The 22467-nt window shown below is 33.2% G+C and overlaps 1 protein-coding gene across 7 annotated transcripts in view; it reads right to left on the reverse strand.

Annotated features, from left to right (window-relative positions):
• Positions 1 to 15803: 15803 nt before the first annotated feature.
• The window catches only part of RhoGAP19D (Rho GTPase activating protein at 19D), a 337437-nt gene continuing 330773 nt past the window's right edge, over positions 15804 to 22467 (reverse strand). For all 7 annotated transcript variants that reach the window (XM_073976963.1, XM_073976962.1, XM_073976969.1 and 4 more), the window contains 6 exons: positions 22089 to 22409; positions 21618 to 22022; positions 21007 to 21549; positions 20641 to 20949; positions 20019 to 20289; positions 15804 to 18814 (listed from right to left, as the gene is read on the reverse strand). In XM_073976963.1, the coding sequence (XP_073833064.1) occupies positions 17571 to 18814; positions 20019 to 20289; positions 20641 to 20949; positions 21007 to 21549; positions 21618 to 22022; positions 22089 to 22409 (3093 nt within the window). In that variant the 3' untranslated portion in view covers positions 15804 to 17570. The remainder of the gene's footprint in view (positions 18815 to 20018; positions 20290 to 20640; positions 20950 to 21006; positions 21550 to 21617; positions 22023 to 22088; positions 22410 to 22467) is intronic.

Consider the following 22467-nt stretch of genomic DNA (forward strand, 5'->3'; position numbering starts at 1 on the left):
TCCTAATGAATGTTAGCCCCAAGAAATTCGCAAAAATAGGAGTAAATGGGGTGAACAAAATGCTTGAGGTGTGAAGTGAGAGGTGAAGTGTGTCCCAGATCATACCCGTTTGTGTGGGAGAAGTGGACCGATACATTCCATATTCGAACTTGATCTATGTCTGGTGAAAATATTATTATTGTGCACAGTGGTCCATCTTCGTACTTTATCTAAGTTTGAACAAAATATTACGAGTGGGAAACATACAGACAGATGGACGTCCAAATTTCATCAAAACATACTTGGGGGCCCAGGAACCATTATTATGATGAGGTCATGTTTTTGTGCAAAGGACGAACGCGATTGCTTTTTGTGAGAATTGGTTCGGATTTGATTATAGCTCCCATATATATTTTCGGTCGATTTAATGTATTTGATGAACGAAACACTCTATATTTGTCCAATTTTTATGAAATTTAGAATAATTGATGGAATTTCGTCTAAAAATAAATTTGCCAAATCATATTGAAGTCGGTCGAGATTTGGATATAGCTAGTTCCATAACTACATATATACGTTCGATTTGAGGTATTGCATTAAAAGGTATAAAAACCATCCCTGAACTTTCTTGAAGCAAATAAAAAACAGCATCAATTTTTTGTTTGTACATAATGTTGTTTTCTTTCTTGTTTTATTCTAAATATTTCCGTGTAATATTTTACAATAATATTTATTGATTTTGTTGTTATTGGTTTTTTATCTTTCACACAATTCTTGTATAATAATTACATTTGTTGTTTGCGTTTATTATTATTCCTTTTTGTAATACATATGGGGCATTGCAGAATGATTATTTTATTTTTGTGTAAATTACAATTACAATTTTATGTGATTTTAGATATACATCTAATTGGGGGTCTTTGCTTATTGTAGAGATGTTGTTGCGGGTGGTTGTGGTCTTACAACTGTGGTTTGTAAATATTTTTGTTTTGCTACTGCTACTACACACAGTGAAACCTTTCCATGAAGCCTCAAGAAAGGTTTTACTGCAAAATGTTTTATTGCATTTGTTTTTCAAAATATTTTTTGCAATACATCAAGTGGAGAGGTTATTTAATGATGTGTTCTTCTATTATCTATAAGGGATAGTGAGTGGATGGGTGGGCTGTTTATATGTGTCTTGTTTTTGTTTGTTTTGTATTTTAAACATATGTAGGTAGTTGTTTGTTTTTTCCTTATACATTTATGTGTAAACAATAATCTACTCTTTTTCTTTAATATTTATTTCTTTTTTTTTGCATTTATTACAGTTGATTGGTGTATTTTTTTCTGTTTGATTTTAAAGTGCCATTTACAACACACTTTGCTTTTAGAAAATAGAATAGAAATTAAAAGAAAAAATCATAATAAATTTAACATAATACATACACAGTAATAATAAGAATAATAATCTAAAAGTCAACAATATTTTTATCTTCCTTTGCTATACAACTTAAACTTCTTTTAATTAAAAAAAATCATATCTAACAAAATTTTTTGCAAAATACTAAAAATTAACACATACAAGCACGCTAAGTCAGACGACACTCACACACACATATACAATTCCTAAGTTGTTTTTATTGGTTGTTTCCCAGCAAGCATTTTCTGTCGCCCATTACCCGAAGCAGTCACTCCCGGGCGATAGAAACACACATCCGCGATATCGCATTCTAATTGATGTAGGCACACCGTACGGGAAGAAATGAACCACGCATTCGTTTCCTCATAAAAATATCGCCATCGTGACTCTCGACTCTGGACTAAAGCGATTCTTTCAAAGACAACGCATGAGACACATTTATGAGGAAACGAGTGCGTGGTTCATTTCTTCCCGTACGGTGTGCCTGCATCAATTGGAATGCGATATCGGGGATGTGTGTTTCTATCGCCCGGGAGTGACTGCTTCGGGTAATGGGCGATAGAAAATGCTTGTTGGATATAGTACCTTTAGGCGACAAATAAGTACATTGTTTGAAAGATATTGTATATTTTACCATAAAATAGTGGCAATGACCAATAAATAAATAAATAAATAAATAAATAAATAAATAAATAAATAAATAAATAAATACATAAATAAATAAATAAATAAATAAATAAATAAATAAATAAATAAATAAATAAATAAATAAATAAATAAATAAATAAATAAATAAATAAATAAATAAATAAATAAATAAATAAATAAATAAATAAATAAATAAATAAATAAATAAATAAATAAATAAATAAATAAATAAATAAATAAATAAATAAATAAATAAATAAATAAATAAATAAATAAATAAATAAATAAATAAATAAATAAATAAATAAATAAATAAATAAATAAATAAATAAATAAATAAATAAATAAATAAATAAATAAATAAATAAATAAATAAATAAATAAATAAATAAATAAATAAATAAATAGATAAATAAATAAATAAATAAATAAATAAATAAATAAATAAATAAATAAATAAATAAATAAATAAATAAATAAATAAATAAATAAATAAATAAATAAATAAATAAATAAATAAATAAATAAGTAAATAAATAAATACATAAAACAAAAATTAAAATCAAAAATGTGTACATTTTAAAAGTCAAATTAAATTTTAGTATTCATATCATTATTATCATTATTTCTGCAAACTTATTTGTTTTAATTTTCTCTGTCGAATGAGTGTAATAAGGATTGGATTTTTTTCCATTTTTTGTTTTTTTTTTTCTAATATTCAAATTCACTCTATGATAAAGAAAATGCAATTTATTTTTTTTTTATCTAAATATCACTCACCTTATACACAATACATATTATTTGTCTGCTTATTATCAGTCACAATCATATAGTCACTGCACTTTTTTACTTTTCAATTTATTAAAGATTAAATATTAAATTATTAATTATATTTTTGAAATTTCACTTTCCCGTACTTTTCGCACTTGAAATATTAAACTGAATGATATTTTTCTTGTTGTTGGTCTTTGCAAATACTTGGAATAGCTGTAAAACTCTCACCGTATCTCTCTCACGAGAAGAAATAGTAAAACAATGTAAATTGTTTGTGTAGAAAATCAAATGCAGAATTTTCATCTTCTTCTGCGACACTAGGTAGTTCATGCAGATCGATCTAATTTGAACAGTAATACATTTGTTATTGTAAAATGATAAAGTATCGCTCTTTTATAGAAAAGAAGTTCAGAATGCGATTACTTTTGGTAGAGGAAGTGAGTAACTCACTTCCAAATGCTAGCTGGGTTCCTATTCGTTTATAAAACTTAATTACAATTTAAAGGAAAAAAACCTTAGATAAAATATATAATAATAATTTATACAAGAAACATGTACAGAATTTAAAATGATAGATCACTATTAAAAATTTAAAAATAATAGCAACACATTTTTTAGTTTTTTAAATTATTTTTTTTGTAAATAAAATTACAAATATTTTTTATGCGTCCATTTTTTTTTTTAATTTTCTATTTTTGAGAAAAATGAATACAAATAAATTCAAATCGACCTTGAAGTGTAACACATCTTAGACATCAAGCTCGATGATTTCCATTGAAAAACAATGAAAAGTGGTACAAAATTAGGAAATAGTTTGCTAGTAAAAACAAAGGGGTCGATTATGGTTAGCAACTCAACTCTAGTTGCGTTGCCAGATGGGAAAATCATACAATTAAAATAAGTGAAACGATTCAATATCAGTGTTTTTATTTTTAACCTTCAGTAAAAGTATGAACTTTAATGCGGAAATGGAAATTTCTATTTTTTTTAAATTTGCTGTCGGCAACGCAACTGGAGTTGGGTTGCTATTCATAATCGACCCCAAAAACAAAGTTTGCGCATTTGTGTAAAAAAATGTTTCTGGAATTCGGGGGTTAGGTGGAAATTTTAATCTAAAACACATTGAAATGTATGCTACTGGCTTACTGAGGGGAAAGCCAGTGGGCGGGCTATCACTGATCTAAATGCTCCCAAATTATCCTCTTTTTATTTGAAATTTTTAATAACGTTAATTTTTATTTATTTTCTCGCTGGAGTTGAGCTCAATGATCGAGGATTTTTTGCAAGTGCAAAAGGAAAGCCGTAGAATCGAATCGCTGTTGCCTCGTGTAGCTCATCAGACATATCGGCTGTGGGAGTGGCTTCTCCGTCATCGAACTTTGTTTTTTTTTTAACATGCATTGTGTTTTTTCTGCGACGGATATTTGTCCGTTCAATCTGCAAGGCGCTTCCATGACAAACGCTTTTTAGACAGCCTTTGGAGTTAGTTTGACTTTTGGCACTTTTTATTTGCTTTCCACAATAACACAACTCCGTCGGATGTTGACTTTGTAAACTTGGTCCGCCTACTTGCGGGCACGTGCGTTTTTTCCAAGACCATAGTTTGAATTCATGCAGCCGTTTAATACAGTTGGAAGGAGAAGTGATCTCACCGAAACTTCATATCCTTTTAGATGACGCAAAAAGTGATGATAGAAGATCCATGTCCAAATGGGAGAATGGAAATAAAAGCAAGTAAAAAGGATCAGTCGGCTTTGCCGACAGATATATACCCTCAGCCTGTGTGAATTGAAACACCTTTCAAAGACATATGTCTTTGCACCTTTTCCCCAAAAAACGTATATATTTAAAGGGTTTTGAAAATTATGGGGGGTATGAACCGACAAAAATTTGGATTTGGATAGAATCTCAAAAAGTTTTGCGGGGAAGGTATCGAAAGGAATGGACCGACATATTCCATTTTGAAAGTGGGTCTTATTTTGGGTGTCATTCCCCCTGAAAAAACTTTTACCGTCGTAATTGAGGCAGCGAATGTAGATGCTTCAACAAAAATCAAAGTGATTCCAGAACAGTACTTAAAATGAATTTATCCAAATTTTTTTTGTGGGAGGTACCCGAAGGAGTGGACAAATATAGTCCATATTCGAACCTGATATATTGGGATGTGTAAAGTATGGACCAAATCGGTCACTACCATCAATAGTTATCATGCGCACAATTTTTCCGAACATTTTTGAACTTTTGTGGGGGAGATACCTGAAGGTGTAGTGTAGACCGATATGGCTTATACTAAGTTTGGACAAAATATTACTAAGGCCAAATTTTGAACCGATTCTGCAGATCCGTTCAAGAGTTCTATTGCTGCAACTACTAAACACGGTGTCATAGGGATGTTTGCACTTTTCAGGCTATTTGCTCAGGAATGAAATGAAACTTATACCGTCGTATGGGGGGCAGTGAATATAAGTTGCTACAACAAAAATGAAAGCGATTCGAGAGCAGACCCTAAACTGAACTTTTTCCGAAATTTTGTGTGGGAGGTATCCGAAGGAGTGGACAGATTGAGTCCATATTGGAACCTCATCTAAGTCTGGTAGACATTTCGCGATGTATGGGCCAAATCGGTTACTCCCTTCAAGAGTTATCGAACGCATAAATGCTGTGAGTATAATCACCTGTACAAAAAGCAATGGTATGTGTGTTGGCAGATGGAATTGAAACTGTAACCCTTGGGGTTCTGGTCAGTCAAGCGGGAGTTATGTACGTGCGTCTCATATTCATCATTCACACGTTTCGATTCGAGATCGTCCCAATACAAGGTATAAAGGTTCACGATAGAAATGTTGGCGACAATGTTATTACAGATCCGATACTAAGAGGTGCTACTATATACTGAATAGGGAGTTCCAGGAAGTGAACGAGAAGAATTTAATGTAAGCTGCACATAGTTCTTCCACTCGAAAATGAGACGCCATCGTTTTGTAGTTATGCAGGCAATTGGGAAATCAAAATTATCCAAGTAAATTGTTCCAGATTGGATCACCATGGAGGTCATGTCAAGCAGTTAGTTGAACATGGAGTTGAGCATTTAAACAAATTTCTGAAGCCTGGAAAATGGGCACGGTAGTCCAGCTCTCGCCTGTTATGAAGACCTACCCAGCTAACAATTTTTTCCGAGGGCTCTGATATCAGATTTAATCTGAGATTTTCAGAATTTTTTTAGAAATGTGGCCGATTTCTCTAATATTTTCCTAGAAATTGGACCGATTTTCTATAAGTTTATTTTAAGAATCTCTGCACATTTTCTAAGGAATCTTAAGAATCGTCATTCCGAATTCGTTCCGATTTCTAATGGATTTTCTAAGGGAATTTTTTTCGGTTGATGTCGAAGAACAAAGTTACTGGTCATAAAATTCGCATATACAGTTTTACATTTTTTTTTAATATAAATGCAACATATAATGATTCAAGCTAGTGTTGATAGCTTCAACATACTTCTGCACATTGTTCTACTGTTAATCATAAAATGATAACAACAGGCAAAATCATTAGAAAGTTTGAAATTATAATCTTCCATAAATAGTACATTAAAAGAAAATTGTCTCTGAGTGGGGTTTGTTCAGTTCAGTACGACACATGTTGTGTCAATATCAAAGGCGTCAGCGTCAGAATTGTTTCCGATTTTTTTTCAGAAAATCGGAACTTTTCTCCGAATTTTTCCAGTAGCAAATAAATTTGAAGCTTTACTCTTTCCGATGTTACCAAATTGCCGATTACCAGCATAGTTTCTTAAGCAGCATAGTACAATGACTGCCTTCCAAGGCATATAACCAGAAGAAGCGCTGTCGTTGTCGTGACACTTTGTGGAAATAAGCCGAGAATTCTAGAAGACGGGGTGATATCTTCGAAACTGTTCAAACTCTGGATCTGTGGCCTACCACTGGATGGCATAAAAATCATTCCTTTTTCAGATGGCTGTACAATGATGGCATCAGGTCCAATTATAGATGATATATGTAGTAAACTAAATGACTACATGGCTAATCATGTTAGTCTCTTCCGCCCAAGGAACCTGTAAATATCAGTTGGAAAATCTACAGCCACACTCACCCCATCATCAGTACCTTTATTGTGCTGGTCGGATATGTATTTCGACCACAAATTACGTCAATATTTTATGGGTCAAATTCGACAGCCTATTCAGATAATTCGAACATGCCACAACTATCGGCGATATGCTCCCTTATTGTGTAGGTCGGCTCAAATTCGACAGCCTATTTAGATAATTCGGGCATGGCACAACTACGCTGATGGGCAGGACAAGGTTCTCAAGTCGCGAAACTCAAGTGTAAGAAACTCCAAACCTGACAAATTGCTACCCTGAGAAATCCAACAGGATATCTTCTATGTCGTCAATAGATCAACTACATGAGTAGGCGAAGATCACGTCAACACCTTTCATCAGCACAATAAAATGCTGGAACCTGGAAATATAAGCTCTCAGAATGGTGTAGCCGCATCAATTCTTAATAGTCCAGAATTGATAACTCGAAACAAACCATATGTCCAGTGTTGCCAAACGATCCATCCGATACGCTTTACGGCCCAAAGATGCCCACTAACTCCCTATGAAAGCACCCAGTTTGATTTGTATCCTTCCTGAATCTGGAAACACAATTCGATTAAGAAAATTCAAACAACATTTGGCCGCTGAACACTGGCCAATTTTACGAAAAACCTGGCCAAAACTCTAAAAATGAACGGACTTAAATCTAATCTTGGGTTCTTATGTTTTTTTGGGTCGCTGGTTTCATTTTTCATATTTTTTAACCCTCAGACGGTCTTTTGGGTCCCTTCTCCTATAAAATGTGATCGTATCAGATCAAAATAATGATGGCAGCTCCTCCTGCTCTGACAAAATTGACTGAATTAAATTAACGGTAGAATATGGTCCTAAATCATATATAAAAAGCGAAAGCTTCTGGAGATGTTAAATATTATAGCTACAAATTTCTTTTGTTCAGAGACTCATAATGAAATTTGATTTGGAACATTTCTTCTTTTGACACAACCCCCAAAAAGTGTGGTATTTTAGGAGATTTTGACTCAGTATGGAATAAATTTTAATTAAGAGTCTAAGGGCCATTATTATATGTGTTCTTTTACTATCTGATGGATTTGAAAACGCAAAATAAACCAATTTGGAGGCATTAAAAATATAATTTTTACATTGAAAGTTAATGCCAAGAAGCTCCTCCTTGAAATTCAATCATCACTTTTCACTTTAAGTTAAGCGGAACGCTCTAAATCTGTTCGGTAAATCCAAACTATAACAAAAGAAGACTTGTAATAATGGGGGTAAAAGTTTAACAAATAATTTCTACCTATAATATCTAAATTTGTAACGTCATTTTCTTAACAAAGTATTTTACTCAGATATCTAGTTTGTTCTAGGACTTACAATGAAATTTTATGTAGAATTTTTCTTCTTTTAACACCTTTAGTCTAGAACGAAATTTCATGTTACTTTCATGCATCAACTCGAAAAAAGAACAAAACAAATTTATTCAAAAAAAATATTTGGGTGTTTTGTTGGCAAACTTGATGCATAGATATTCTTGATATATATTGCAAATACATATTTCATTTATTCGGTGACTTATATTGGAATTTGATGGAGATTATTTTTGTCTTTGACGTCTTCTATCTGGAATGAAGTTTTGTGGGACAAAACTTGATAAACTCAGATAAGGACAACATTAACCCTAAAACGTGATTTTACTTTTGACAGATTCCTGGCGTTTAGGTACGATTTAGAGTTTTGGTGTATTCGGGGACCTATAGTGAAATTTTATGACAAATAATTTTGTAGAATATTTTGATCCGATACGATCACATTTTAAAGATGTTTTTAAAAGTTTTTGAAAAAAGGGACCAAAAATACCCCTTTAGTTACTCGCATGAGGGTTAATTTTTTCATAATAAGATACCCCGCATTGTTGTCAGCAATATTGCCATAGACATTTTATACCTAAAATGCAAGGATTCCAAGGAATCTGATGTCGAATATTTCAAAACCTGTAGAAATGGGCGGAAATTGCCACGCCTATTTAGGTTACATCCCGACGTAAACTTTCAAAACGCCGATACACGTGTCTTCTTTTTTCGGTCCTCTTTCATAATCTGTCCGGGGTTTCTTGTAATTTAAAAAAAAGTTCGATTTTGTTGTACAATGTTATTAAAAAACGCGGGCTTCGTTGGCGACACTGAACATTTTAAATTTGTTTCACAGTTCATTACAATTACAAAAAAAAATATTTGAAACCCGTTGTCTATTTTGGATATTATAATATTTTAAACAACAACTTAAATTATGAGAAAACATTTTTTTCCAAATAGGGTCACTTTGACCTGCTTTTATGTCCACGTACTAAACAAGAAGCGTATATATATTTTTCATAACTACACGCAGTGGGATCCTATAAACAATATTTGAATATAATTGTTTTTCAATTTTGTCCATGTTTTCTGGAAATTTGGCCACTGTGCGCTGCTAAAAAACAATTTGATGTTTCAAACTCTGAGAATTTATCCTATTTGGAAATAAACTGCAACAAAAATCGAGCTTCACTGTTTACTATTCCTCAGAGTTTGGATTAATTTATTTCCATCGAGTTTTCCATAAACATTTTTCAAAGGCAAGGTTAAGGGGACTGCATTTGCAGTTGGTTATCGTTGAATATATCTCTCATTTTTAAATTGATTTATGATAACAAATTTCCAAACATGCAACGAAAAGTGAGGTTAGGCTGGTATAAGCATTCTTGAGCATTCTTGAAAACTCCTGACAATGTAAACTTCTTCCAATTTATATGCAACATAAAATCGAGCTTCACTCTTTAATATTAGATAAATCTCTCCTAGAGCCCCGATAACAAATTCCGAACAACACAGGAAAGGTGAGGTTAGGCTGGCTAATTTCCTTCGGGCTCTTTATAAGCAATTTTCATAGTGGAAGCTAGATAAACTGCTTTCACAAGTAGTTCTCTTTTACTATCTCGTTTCTTTAAAAGGATTTCTGATAAAAAATTCTCAAGCATAGATGAAAAAATGAGGTTAGGCTGCCATAATTCCTTTGAGCATTTTTATAAACAAACGCTCACAATTTATCTTTCTTGCAATTTATATGTTACAAAATTCGAGTTTCAGTCTTTATTAGATAAATCTCTTCTGGAGCTCTGATAACAAATTTCCAACCAATCCAAGAAAGGTGAGGTTAGACTGACTAATATCCTTTGAGCTTTTAATAAATAAATGTTAGGGGAACTGCATTCGCAATTAGTTGTCTTCTACTATCACTCATCTTTAAATGGATTTCTGTTAATAAATTTCCAAGCCTACAGCAAAGAATGAGGTTAGGCAGAATTTCTTTTAGCATTCTATGAAAAACTCTATTTTCCAAAAAAATCTATTCCACAAACCATTTTAAGAGTACTAACCGGCTCTTTTATGCCGGCTACATTTCATTTAAATTGAGTTGTGATAATAAATTCCCTAGCATCCATTCAAAAAGTGAGGTTGTCTCTTTACATATTTCCTTTGGGCTTTCCACGAACAATTTTCAAAGTTGATGTTAAAAGGAACTGTATTCGTTAGTTGTAAATATACGTTGTAATTAAGAAATCTAACAAAATACAATGGACACCGAAGTTAGATAGGAAAATACAATTGGGAAAACATATTGCCCATGGCTGCACAGGAAACTGAGATTAGCAATAACCCCAAAAGACCAAAAGGTGCAGGTGAAGGATTAAGCAATTCTGTCATAATTTCACATTTCGATAGAAGATAGATTTACATTTGAACAAATTACATCATTTCAATACTGTATTGAATTCTTTATTTACACTTTTTTGAGAACATGAACGTCATTATATGTATTTATATATTAGCAAACTATTTATAAAAACAAGGGGATGTTTTTGAACTTAATTGTACAATAGAAAGTGGGATAGATAGAGATAAGGGATTTATATAGGTTTTTTACAAAATTGTGTGTTTTTCAAAAAACAACAAACCTAAAGAATAGATACAAACATAATTGGAAGATATAGAATATAATATAATAAAGAATAATAGTAATAAAAGTTGGTGGTTATTGTTTACATTGCGTGCGTTTTTAATTGGCGTGGCCAAAATTATTATTAAAAATTAATTAATTTTTTGTTTTGTTTGTTTTCGTTAAATTAGTAAAAATAGAATTTTTGGTTTCAAAAAAATATTTTGTAAATATGTATACATATATATATATAAAAAAAAACATAATAGTAATAAATATTAAGTGCGTCGTGTTTACATCAGTTACACTTTGTTTTTGCGTTTCGTTTTCTGTTTATAATCTTATATTATATATAAATGTTTAAGCTAATACTACACAGAATTGGTTTTAAATGGGGGTTTTTTTCTCTCATTTCACATTTTTGTTATACACATAAAACATACACAAAAATATATATGCATCTTTTCCATTTTTTTGTATTTATGGTGTTGTTGTTGCTCGTGAAATATTGTATATAATATATAATTTAAGTGTTTTGTTATATAGCCAATGGTATATAACAAAATACTCCTAAGAACTTTTTTCTTTTCAACAACTTGAATAATATTGTAATACGTTTAGTTATATTATGCTTTGCTTTTTTTGTTGGGTTGCTGTGATTGTTATTATAATAACATCGTTTTTAGGGTTTTTTCTTTAACTTATAAACTAATTGGTGTTTGTTGTTGTTTAATTTAGAAGATGAAAAAATGTTTTTGGGGGGAAGTTTTCATCTTCAACAAGTAAATTTACATATGTTATGTAGAAATACAGCGAGTGTATATAGTTTTATATATTTTTGTTGTGGTTGTTTTCTTTTTTCTTCATTCTAGAACACATCTTTTGGATAATCATTGTCATAATCGTTATCATCATCATCAAAATTTTCGGTATTTTTGTCTAACTATTCTACTGCTTAATTTTTGTGGTCCGTAGAGCTATTTTAAGACAATGGAAAATGGTTAAGTTTTGTAAAAATTATGAATTCCGGGGGAAAATTTTCATTAAAAAGTTTACTTTGTTGTTTTGGGGTATTTGCCCAGGAAATGTAGACATTCTTGTTAACCATTCAATGTCTAAAAGCTAATTGGTCTTTACAATGTTTTTTTTGATAATGTTTAGACGACTAAACATTTATTTTTAAATCTCCTCCTTCTCCAAAACTGAATTTAGAAAACGATCACAATAATTAAGTTATTTTCTTTCTAATCCCCATTAAAAAGTGAGGTTATAAACGTGTCTGGGAAAATACAATATTTACTATTTTTGAACTAATTTAGTTAAATTTTGGGGTTTGGGTGTTTAAACAAATAATTCTTTTTATAGAAAATGTCCGAATAAACACAAATTTCAAATATACATCTTCAAAAGTGAGGTTAAGGCTGAAATATTGCAGTGAGGTTAAAACTGGAATATTAAATGCCAATCCTTATATAAAAAAGTATTTAACTGATATATCTGATGCTTATGAACATTAAAATAAAAGAAATTGCAACATTGATTTTGAAAGGTATATTAAAAAGTGAGGTTATGGCTCTTTCCTAGTTATAGAGACATAACAAAATTGTAAAGTAATTAAACAATTGTGTTTTGAAAATCCAACATTATTGTAAACCTAATTTAGTTAAATTTTGGGGTTTGGGTGATTAAACAAATAATTTTTTTATAGAAAATGTCAGAATAAATAGAAATATACATCTTCAAAAGTGAGGTTAAGGCTGGAATATTGCAGTGAGGTTAAAACTGGAATATTAAATGACAATCCTTATATAAAAAAAGTATTTAACTGATATATCTGATCCTTATGATGTGATGTATATTAAAATAAAAGAAATTGCAACATTGATTTCAAAAGTTATATTAAAAAAGCGAGGTTATGTCTCTTTCCTAGTTATAGAGAATTAACAAATTTGTAAGGTAATTAACAACTGGAAAAGACCCTTACATGTCTTGTATTTTAGAAATCAAACATTCGGGTATGTTCTGAGACACACTTCACGCCTCAAGCATTTTGTTCACCCTATTTACCCTTATTTTTTATTGTATCCAATCTCATGATATTATAAAAATATCAAGTAAGCATATTTTTGATATGCTATAAATCTCCTTTGTCTCTTCGGGGATGTTCGTGAAAAATATATGTGTATGTTTGAGATTGTAAACAATATATGAGTTTTAGATAGACATAGGCTGCTAGGACACAAACCGTAAGCATGGAAAGTCGATACTGCTTTAAAACAATAATCACATTTTCCGACACTATAATCTCTGCTAAACTCTTAAAGTATTAAGTAGAGTAAGTAAAACAGCACTATTTTATGTTAGATTAGTCTCTCCTGGAGCTCTGATAACAAATTCCCCGACGTGATCCAGGAAAAGTGAAGTTATACTGACTTATTTCCTTCATGCTTTTCATAAACAATTTTCAATGTTAAAGTTAAGGGAACTAGATTCGCAATTAGTTGTCTTCTACTATCCATCTTCTTCATTGTTATCCAAATTTGTTAAGAGAGAATTGATGGGATATAATAGTTTCCCTTATTATACAACGGGTGACATATTGTGTAGCTGTGATAATAAATTCACTAGCAGGTAGCAAAAAATGAGTTTAAGCTGACATAACTCTTGCTTCAAAACAAAGATCACATTCTTCCGATATAATGTCTGCTGTGACCCAGGAAAAGTGAAGTTATGCTGACTTATTTCCTTCATGCTTTTCATAAACAATTTTCAATGTGGAAGTTAAGGGAACTAGATTCGCAATTAGTTGTCTTCCACTATCCATATTCTTCATTGTTATCCAAATTTGTTAAGAGAGAATTGATGGAATATAATAATTTCCCTTATTATACAACGGGTGACATATTGTGTAGTTGTGATAATAAATTCACTAGCAGGTAGCAACAAGTGAGTTTAAGCTGACATATCTCCTTTGAGCATTCCATAAAAAAGGCTATTATCGATGAGCGTCAACCCATGAACTTTTATCTGACTCTTTATATTGGATACATTTCCTTAAGTTGTGCAGACCAAAAAAAAAACATTTTTCATGAATTTTTTTCAAAGAAACTACAAATATTTTAGGTAGATGTTTTTTCCTCCTAAAGAACACATCTTAAACTACTTCTGGAATTTTTGTTGTTGAAAAATGTTGCATAGTTTTGTGGTAAATGGCTTCCTGCCAAACCCTTTTTTTGTAAAAGCGTTTTGCGGTGCCAACGATAGCTCGAATACGAATTGACCGATCTTCGTATATTTTTGTGGGCGTTTTAAGAACCTAATAATATTGTCTTTAAGCGAAACAGAATTAAAAAAATCGATTTTAAACAAAATTGTGAGCTGTCAAAGTCAAAATTTCGATTTTAGCGAAAAAAAATTGACCGTTATTTTGTCCAAAAACCGGGTAAAATTTTTTTTGCTTAAGGACAAGCTTTTTTTGTATATAATAAGCTCACCAAACCACATGAAGATCGGTCAATTCGTTTTCGAGCTATCGTAGGCACCGAAAAACGCTTTTACAAAAAAAGGGTTTCGAGAAAAACGCGTTTTAAGTTGAGCCTCTACACACAAAACTCAACGGATTCTTCAATTTGAACGGTCATATCTCAGCCAATTTTGCTCTGATCTACTCGAAATTTTCTAACAATAAATTTCCAAACATTTATCAAAAAATAATGTTATGGTGACATATTTCCTGAGCATCCCACAAAAACACTATTATCGACAAACATCAACAACCCACGAACTTCTCAACGACACTTTATGCAGGCTAAATTTCCTTTTAATGGAGTTCTTATAATAGATTCCACAGCATTCTGCAAAAAGTTCCTAACCTCACATATTATTTGGAGCATTCCATAAACAAATGTTGATTTTAATTGTGAAATTTTTAATTACGAACCTAAAGAAAACATGGTGTGGGGAGGGTATGGCAAAAACAAGACTGTGATTATGGATTTTTCAATTGAGGTGATGTTTCTAAAGAAAAAAATTCTATAAGGTACAATATATCTCTCAGCACTCTACACGACAAATCGAGGTATTTCCTGCAGTTATCACCTACAGATAAATGTCGACTAAATTTCTTCTACATGTGAATAACCATCGTACATCCCTCTGCATCACAGATAATATATTCCCCATCCAGGAAATAGTGTGTAGGTAAGACAAATATATCGCTGTCCTATGCATAGCAGCACTAGGCAATAACTATTTGGTGACTATGAGGTCCCAATCCCCAATTGTCTCTTATGTTATTATTGTCCGTTTTATGCTGTTCATGAACACGATATGGGGAATAGGTTTAGGGCACTCCGATGTGTACCTTAATGTCGCTAACCTCTCTTCATACTCCAAACCTCTACTCCACAGCTATAAATTTCCCCTATCCCCTAAATTTTATACTATTAGGATGAACACAATGGACCAGTGAAGCGCTTGTGATAAATTATAGCAGCTATCTTTAAACTTCTCATAACAGAAAGCAATAACTAATTGGCGACAATGAGGTCCCAACCCCCGGCTGTCTGTTATGTTATTGTTGTCCGTTTTTTAGAATAGTGGTGATCCTCTTTAAAAAAAGCAAAAGCCTAGCGTGGAGCTTTGATAAAAATTCTCAAATATCCAAAAATGTGAGGTAAGACAATTTGAAATTGAAAAATTTGGTTATGTTTGACTACCTACAAAGAAGTGTGGTTAAGTCTATTAAAAGGGGTTAATTAAAAAAGGATTTACTATTGCTGCATATCCACCCAAGAAAGCAAACAATTATTGAGGTTATGCTTGAACTAAAAGGGACTGCAATGTGCTGTAATTTTTGAAGACTATTCGAAAGGTGGGGCATAGGAATATGGCCAATTTCTGGCGGATATTTATATTTTTTTTAAATATTTTATGAACTTCTTTTGTAAATAATTTTGGAGAAGAAATAGTGTGTGAAAAAAATTGAGAATATTTTCAGCATAAGACCTATCTTAACACTTTTCAAGTGGTCTTGCCTTCTCAATTGTGAAGATAAAAAACTATAAATCTTAGGAGTTCACATAAATCAATGTTTTAGATATAACCTCACTTTTCTCCGTACTTTTGTGTATATATTTTTGGATTTTTAATAAATTTGGGATGCTAATATTTATTTTGCACATTATAAAAATGAAGAAACAGTCATAACCTCACTTTTCTTTGAACCTTTATGAACATTAAACCCGATGTATGGTATTAAGATCTTTTTTTAATTATTAATGGATAAAAATCAGTTTTGGATTACTTTTTAAAAATTGTGCACAATCAAACTTTTGCCTATTTTTTTGCCTAACAGACATAACCTCACTTTTCTTTGAACCTTTATGAACATTAAACCTGATGTATGGTATTAATGTCTTTTTTAATTATTAGTGGATAAAAAACAGTTTTGTATAACATTTCAAAAATTGTGCACAATCAAACTTTTGCCTAATTTGTATATAAGCCATGCTAAACGTATTGATTAAACTCAAGCTAATAGCCGATATTATATGCCAGATATTTTAAACCACTTGAGAATGGTAAGCCAGAGAACTTTTTATCATAAAAAGGTAGATTTTACTTTTCTTTGAACCTTTTTGAACATTAAACTTGATGTATTGTAATTTTGAATTTTTAAACAATTTTAATGCTAATATTTGATATGAAATACGAAGATCATAAAAACGGAGCAACAGATATAACCTCACTTTGGACCTTCCTCAACCCTGATGTATGGCATTAAGTCCTACATTATAGCTGATATATGTAAGGACTACATAAAAAATGTGTAGTAAGACCTTTTTAATTATTTATTGATTGAAATCAGTATTGTATTACTTTTCAAAATATAACCAAAACTTTGCATATTCTGTATATAGGCCATGTTAAATGTGTTGATTAAACTCAAGCTAATAACCGAGAACGGTAAACCAGTCTGTAACCTCACTTTTTTATGCTACATTGCAAATTATCAAATTGAATTTTTATTAATCTCTCCCTCATATAGCTTAACAGACAATATAAATCTATTCTATTACAATAATTGTACATGACGGCGTACCCCAAAAATGTTGTGGGTTTTCATGAAAGAATTTTCCCCGTGAGTTTTATCTTTCCGCCGTTGCAACTTAAGGGAGAAAGTGAAAAAATTCACGGGGAATTGCCGTTCATGATAACCCCCTTTATGTACGAAATCCATAATACCTATTACCATGTTCCACTGTCACAGTTTTAATCAGATAATGATTGTTACGTTTAGCTGTTGTACTTTAAACAGTTTCATTTTGTTTTTCTTAATTTCTTCTTACACTTTAAATAATAGGAGGGGAGGGTCGGCTTAATAAAAGGGCAGGCGGGGCGATGAGGATATATTAAGGCAGGCGGGATATTTTTATTTAATGTATTGTGTGCTGGCTGGCTAATTGGCTAAAACGAGCGGAGGCGGCATTGTGTGTTTTGCTAAAATATTTTCCGCTAAAAATGTGGTGACACTATCATCTTTTTTTTTGGTTCGGGGTATCACATACCAAAAACCAACACTTTAAAGGAATTTCATTCCTTTTATGTGCATGTATTTTGTGTGGGTGCTTATATTGGCTACCAATTATTATTGTATTAGCCCAGCAGCTTTTTTGTTGTTTTATTTTCGTTTTCTTGTAACCAAATTTAGAAACGCCCTCTATTAATATTCTTTATACGTATGCCAACTTCAAGTACATGTTCACCCGATGAATTGGCCACATTGACAGTTGTGGCAGTGGTTGTACCTCCACTGCTGGTGTTATTGGTGGTAATGTTGCTGCTACTGCTGTTACCATTGCTGGTGGCACTACTGTTGCCTCCCTCATCCCCACCACCATGTTGCTGCATATTATTGTTGTTATTGGCAATATTGCCATTAGCACTGGACAAGGGTGTCCTCCGTATACCACCACCACCTGTTGATGAACTGTTCGAAGCATTTGAACTAGCCGAATTTGACATATTATTCTTAATATGATGATTGTTGCAGTTATTTGAAGGAGGAGGAGGAGGTGCCGCATTACCACTATAGTCATGTGGTCCTCCCACTGTATGACGTCGCTTTATTGAACGATTTTGTTTATTTTGTATTTGTCGCTTTTTCGTTAGATTCATATCAGTCTTTTCATCTTTCGTCAAAGGTACATTACCCGCCATACTGTTGCCATAGCGTGAAGAATAGTTACGACAATTAAACGAAGCCGAACGATAAAGACGATGATCACGACGTTTCTTGTTGTATTTATCCATTAGAAATGATGGTGAAGCCATAGCCAAGGCTTCTTTGGGATCACTTGTTGTAGAACCTTCTGAATCATCTTCTGAGCAACGTTGCTCATGCACCGATGAGGAGAACCTTAAATTTTTACTCGTAGCATAGGCACTTCTGGCCGATGATGCATTTGTCAAGCTACCCTTTAGAGCACCTATTGCAGTGGGTGTGGAGGCGGCTGTAGGTGGCGATGATAAATTCATGACGCCGCCACCAATCACACTGCCAATTGAAGAATTGATGGGTGCCGTAGCAGAATGTTGTAGTTTGTGGGGTGCACCCCCTTTATAGCCGGTAAGAGGTGATGATTTTTCTTTTTCACTACTTGTCGATTTAGCACTACTGCCCATAAGCGTATTTGTTGAGGTACATGAACGACTGAGCATTAAATTGTTTGCATTATCCAGTGGACAGAAATTATGAAAATGTCTTTCGGGAGACTCATCGGCATAGGGAATGTTTTCGGTGTGTAATATATGCAGTGGTTCACCCAATGTATAGCGACGTTGCATTGGAAAGTCTGGCGAACCATTTTCATCATTTGACTCGGAGCCACTACGCAGCTTGCTTAGCTTTGATTCCAAGGTGTCCGTTATAATGCCAAGTGACATGGAACCTAGTGGGGAAGAGAGAGAGAGCGAGAAAAAGGTTGAAGTTAATAGATAATTAGTTATAAAGTAGCGGAAAGAAGAATATCTGTAGAAAGAAGATATTGGCCAAAACAGAAGACCTTAAAAAGATATTCTATAGATAAATGGCTTCCAAGATGTAATAATCAATAATATATGGTCGATACAAGACCTTCAGTGTTCTTCAAAGAAGACCTTAAAGTACCTTCCAAAGATCTTATATGTTTTGATAATAGTCTTTTACAAGTATAAGGCCTTCCCAAGACTTCTATATATGGATTACCTTCAAAAACATTCTGCAAATAGGTGTTTAAAAGGTTACTATGGATTGATTATCTTCAAATGGTATATAGAATGACATTCGAAACGATAAAATGCCTTGGCAAGGTCTTCTTTGATAAAAAGGTCTTTTATGGATAGAAAACTTTCCAAAGGCATTGCCATCAAATGGCATTCTGGGGATAGAAGGCCTTCAACAAGTCTTCTACGGACAAACGACTTCTGAAATAACTTCTGAAATTAAGACCTTCAAAATCTCCTTTATGGATATTAGTCCTTTATCCATGAAAGATACACAAAAGTCTTCAAAGAAAACCAGTTGAAGACCTTCTATCTTATCTTCTAAAGAAGATTTTTTGAAGGCTATATACAAAAAATTCAAAGCCTGTTTCTTGGATCGAAGATCTTTGATCAATGGATGAGAGACCTTCAAAAATCTTCCACAGGTCAAGGCCTTCAAAATATCATACAGAACATGTATAAGGTCTTCTATGGATAGAATATATTTAAAATGTCTTCTCCATATTCATTATTTGCCAAATTGGTTTTCGAATTAAAATTAATTATTTGTTTAAGATATTATAATTTCATATATTTTTCAGAATCCCTGCAAAGGCATCTCTGTCTCTTGCATCACTTAGAAGTCTTCCAGAATCCCGAAATCCCATCCATACTTAAATATTGTCTAGCCACGAAGTTTGTTTTCTTCCTCTTTCAGGTTTGCCAGCAATAGTTGTTCTTTGGCTTTTTAAAAACCTCTCCAAAATGACTTTATTGGATAGCTAAAAAGGTCTTCGGAAAATCTTTTCCTGATAAATGACTTCTAAAAGATCTTCCATACATGACCTTCTTTTTTAAGATGATCAATAGGCCTTCTACAAAAACATAGATCTTCTTCCAATTACTACTTACCCGGTTCACTTAGACGACTATTACTGCTCTCATCATCCGTTAAAGTTATCGAAATATCCACACTATTACGTTGGGTATCCTTAATAATACTGCTACCGCTAACACTACCCGAATCTTTTTCATCCAGACTGGACTTTCGGGCATGACTGCGTGCTCGACTGCCCAGGAAACTACGATGTTCCTTCTTGCTGGTTGTTTTGGCCGATGATGTGGTCGTACTGCTGCTGCTACTGCTGGATGCCGTTGCACCTGATTTGGCATAATCCAATGACTGAAAATGTAAACGTAAAGTAACACCAAAATCATAAATTGTGGGCACAGCTCGGCGTCTTTGACGATATTCGGCTGCATCGGCTGCCGAGCAAGTCGAATCACGTGAAGATGATGGTTTAGAGGTAGTAGTAGCATTGGTGCTTGAAAGCGATCGAGTAGTAAGTGTGGAAATATTGGGTGTCGATTTGCATATGTTTTTTAATGTATTCTTGGTGATTGTGGTGAGAGGTGGTAGAGGTGTAGTGATTAAAGAATGTTTTGTGTTCTTGGTGGAGGTGTTTGTGGTGTTGGTGGTGGTGGAGTGAAAAGATTTAGATTTACTAGAGTGACTACTGGAAGATTTGCTTACCAAACCATTATCATATGTTGACGGTTCGGGTCGTTTGCTTTGCTTTGGCTTGCCCAGATGTCGTATAAAACGTGAAGTGCTACGCGAAGTTGTGGTGGTGCTGGATGAGCTAGATTCTCTTTCGGTGAGCCTTTCAATTTTCGAAATGTTGTGTAGCAGCATATTAGTTTGGTTTTCTTCCTGTTGCTGTTGTTGCTGCTGTTCTCTGCTTGTGGCGCCTGTGGTGGAAGATGATGAGGAGGGTGCCACATTGTTGCCACAAACATCATCAATATCGGGAGCTTCACCATTTTCAAAGAAATATTCATACTAAAATGAGGAAATGGATTAGAAAACAAATTTCAATGAACGGAAATTGCGACTTACATGTGTCAACAGCAGCTCCACAATGCGACACTGATGTTTCATATCCTTAACGGCCACATCCAAGGCATCATTTGGTGTGCGTATTATTGAAGGACCAAATATAATGGCCAAATTTTTCGGTTCCATTAAATTAACATCACAATGTTTGCTGACACGATTCAAGTGTCGGAATAAATGTTTCATTGTCTCATGCGAGTGGCGTGGTAATGCTTCCAGCAACATTTTCAATTCAGTTAGACGCTCCATACCCACTTTTTTATCGGCTTCAATAAATTGATCATAAAAGGAACTTGGCAGCAATGCATCGGGTAAACTTCTTATGAATAACTTAAGCAGACTTGAGACCACATTAACATCTTCCCATCTGACATCTGTATTGCAACGATCCCATGAGAAATCACATTTGTTTACTTGATCCGACAGTTCGGATATGGCTGCCTTATTGCCGGGTATACGATAAATGCCCACAACTTCTAAACCCTTTGTTTCGACAATATTGGTGCAAACATCCACCAAAGTGGGTACATATTCGTTGTTTTTGGACTGGAAAAAAAGAAACAAAACAATAAAATTTGCCTTACAAGGAATATTTCGAATAAAAGACCACCCACCATGGGACACGTTTTCAATGGTACACCAATTGATCCAACAGTTTTCGCCGACGATGACAGATTTGATGGCGACAAATCAGCACTATGACCACTACTGCTACTACCTCCACCGCCACGACGAAACAGTAAATCTTTCCAATTTTTGGCTTTGGGTGAACCCAAATCTTTATCGGGTATATTTTTGTGTGACGAAGATTTTCGGGTTTTCATAACGGGAGATATTGAATCGGGTGCTTCTAATTCACTACGTGAAGTTGAACTTATGGGTGAATGTTCGGCATGTAAATGTTGGGCTGATTGTTGTTGTTGTACATTGTCATCACAGTAATTGCTGTTTGTTGTAGAAGACATGCTAGCGGTGGCGGCAGTTTTTTGCGGTTCCGCTAACTGTTTACCTTGAGGATCCTGAAAAATTCAAAAAGTGAGGTTATGTTTGCAAGAAAAAAAGAAACTGGTCATATTGGAACTTACATTGTCATTAAATATTAAACTTTTCTTCCATTGTAATAGACCATAAATCTTACGCATATCAGCACCACTTTTCGTTTTAAATAAAATATCGGTATGTGGTTGATTTTGTTGTTGCGTGGTGTTCGTAGTTTCGGTTGTCTGTTGTTGTTGTGTTGATGAGGAACTGCCAGTCGATGATGTCAATTTCTCTGGAACATCATCTATATTTAATTCATTGCCTAATGTGGCTATCGGTGAGGGTTTCGATTGCATGCGAAATACATATTTCTTCTTATCTGATTCGTCAAAGATTTCAAAGTTTCTAATCTCGAGTTCAAGTACCTGAAATGTGTGATAGAAATTTAAAGTTTAGTGGAATCATATTGTCAGAAGGATTGTA

This window comes from Musca autumnalis, unplaced genomic scaffold (genome assembly GCF_047663935.1).
Source record: "Musca autumnalis isolate F117 unplaced genomic scaffold, ASM4766393v1 scaffold_3, whole genome shotgun sequence".
NCBI lineage: Eukaryota > Metazoa > Arthropoda > Insecta > Diptera > Muscidae > Musca > Musca autumnalis.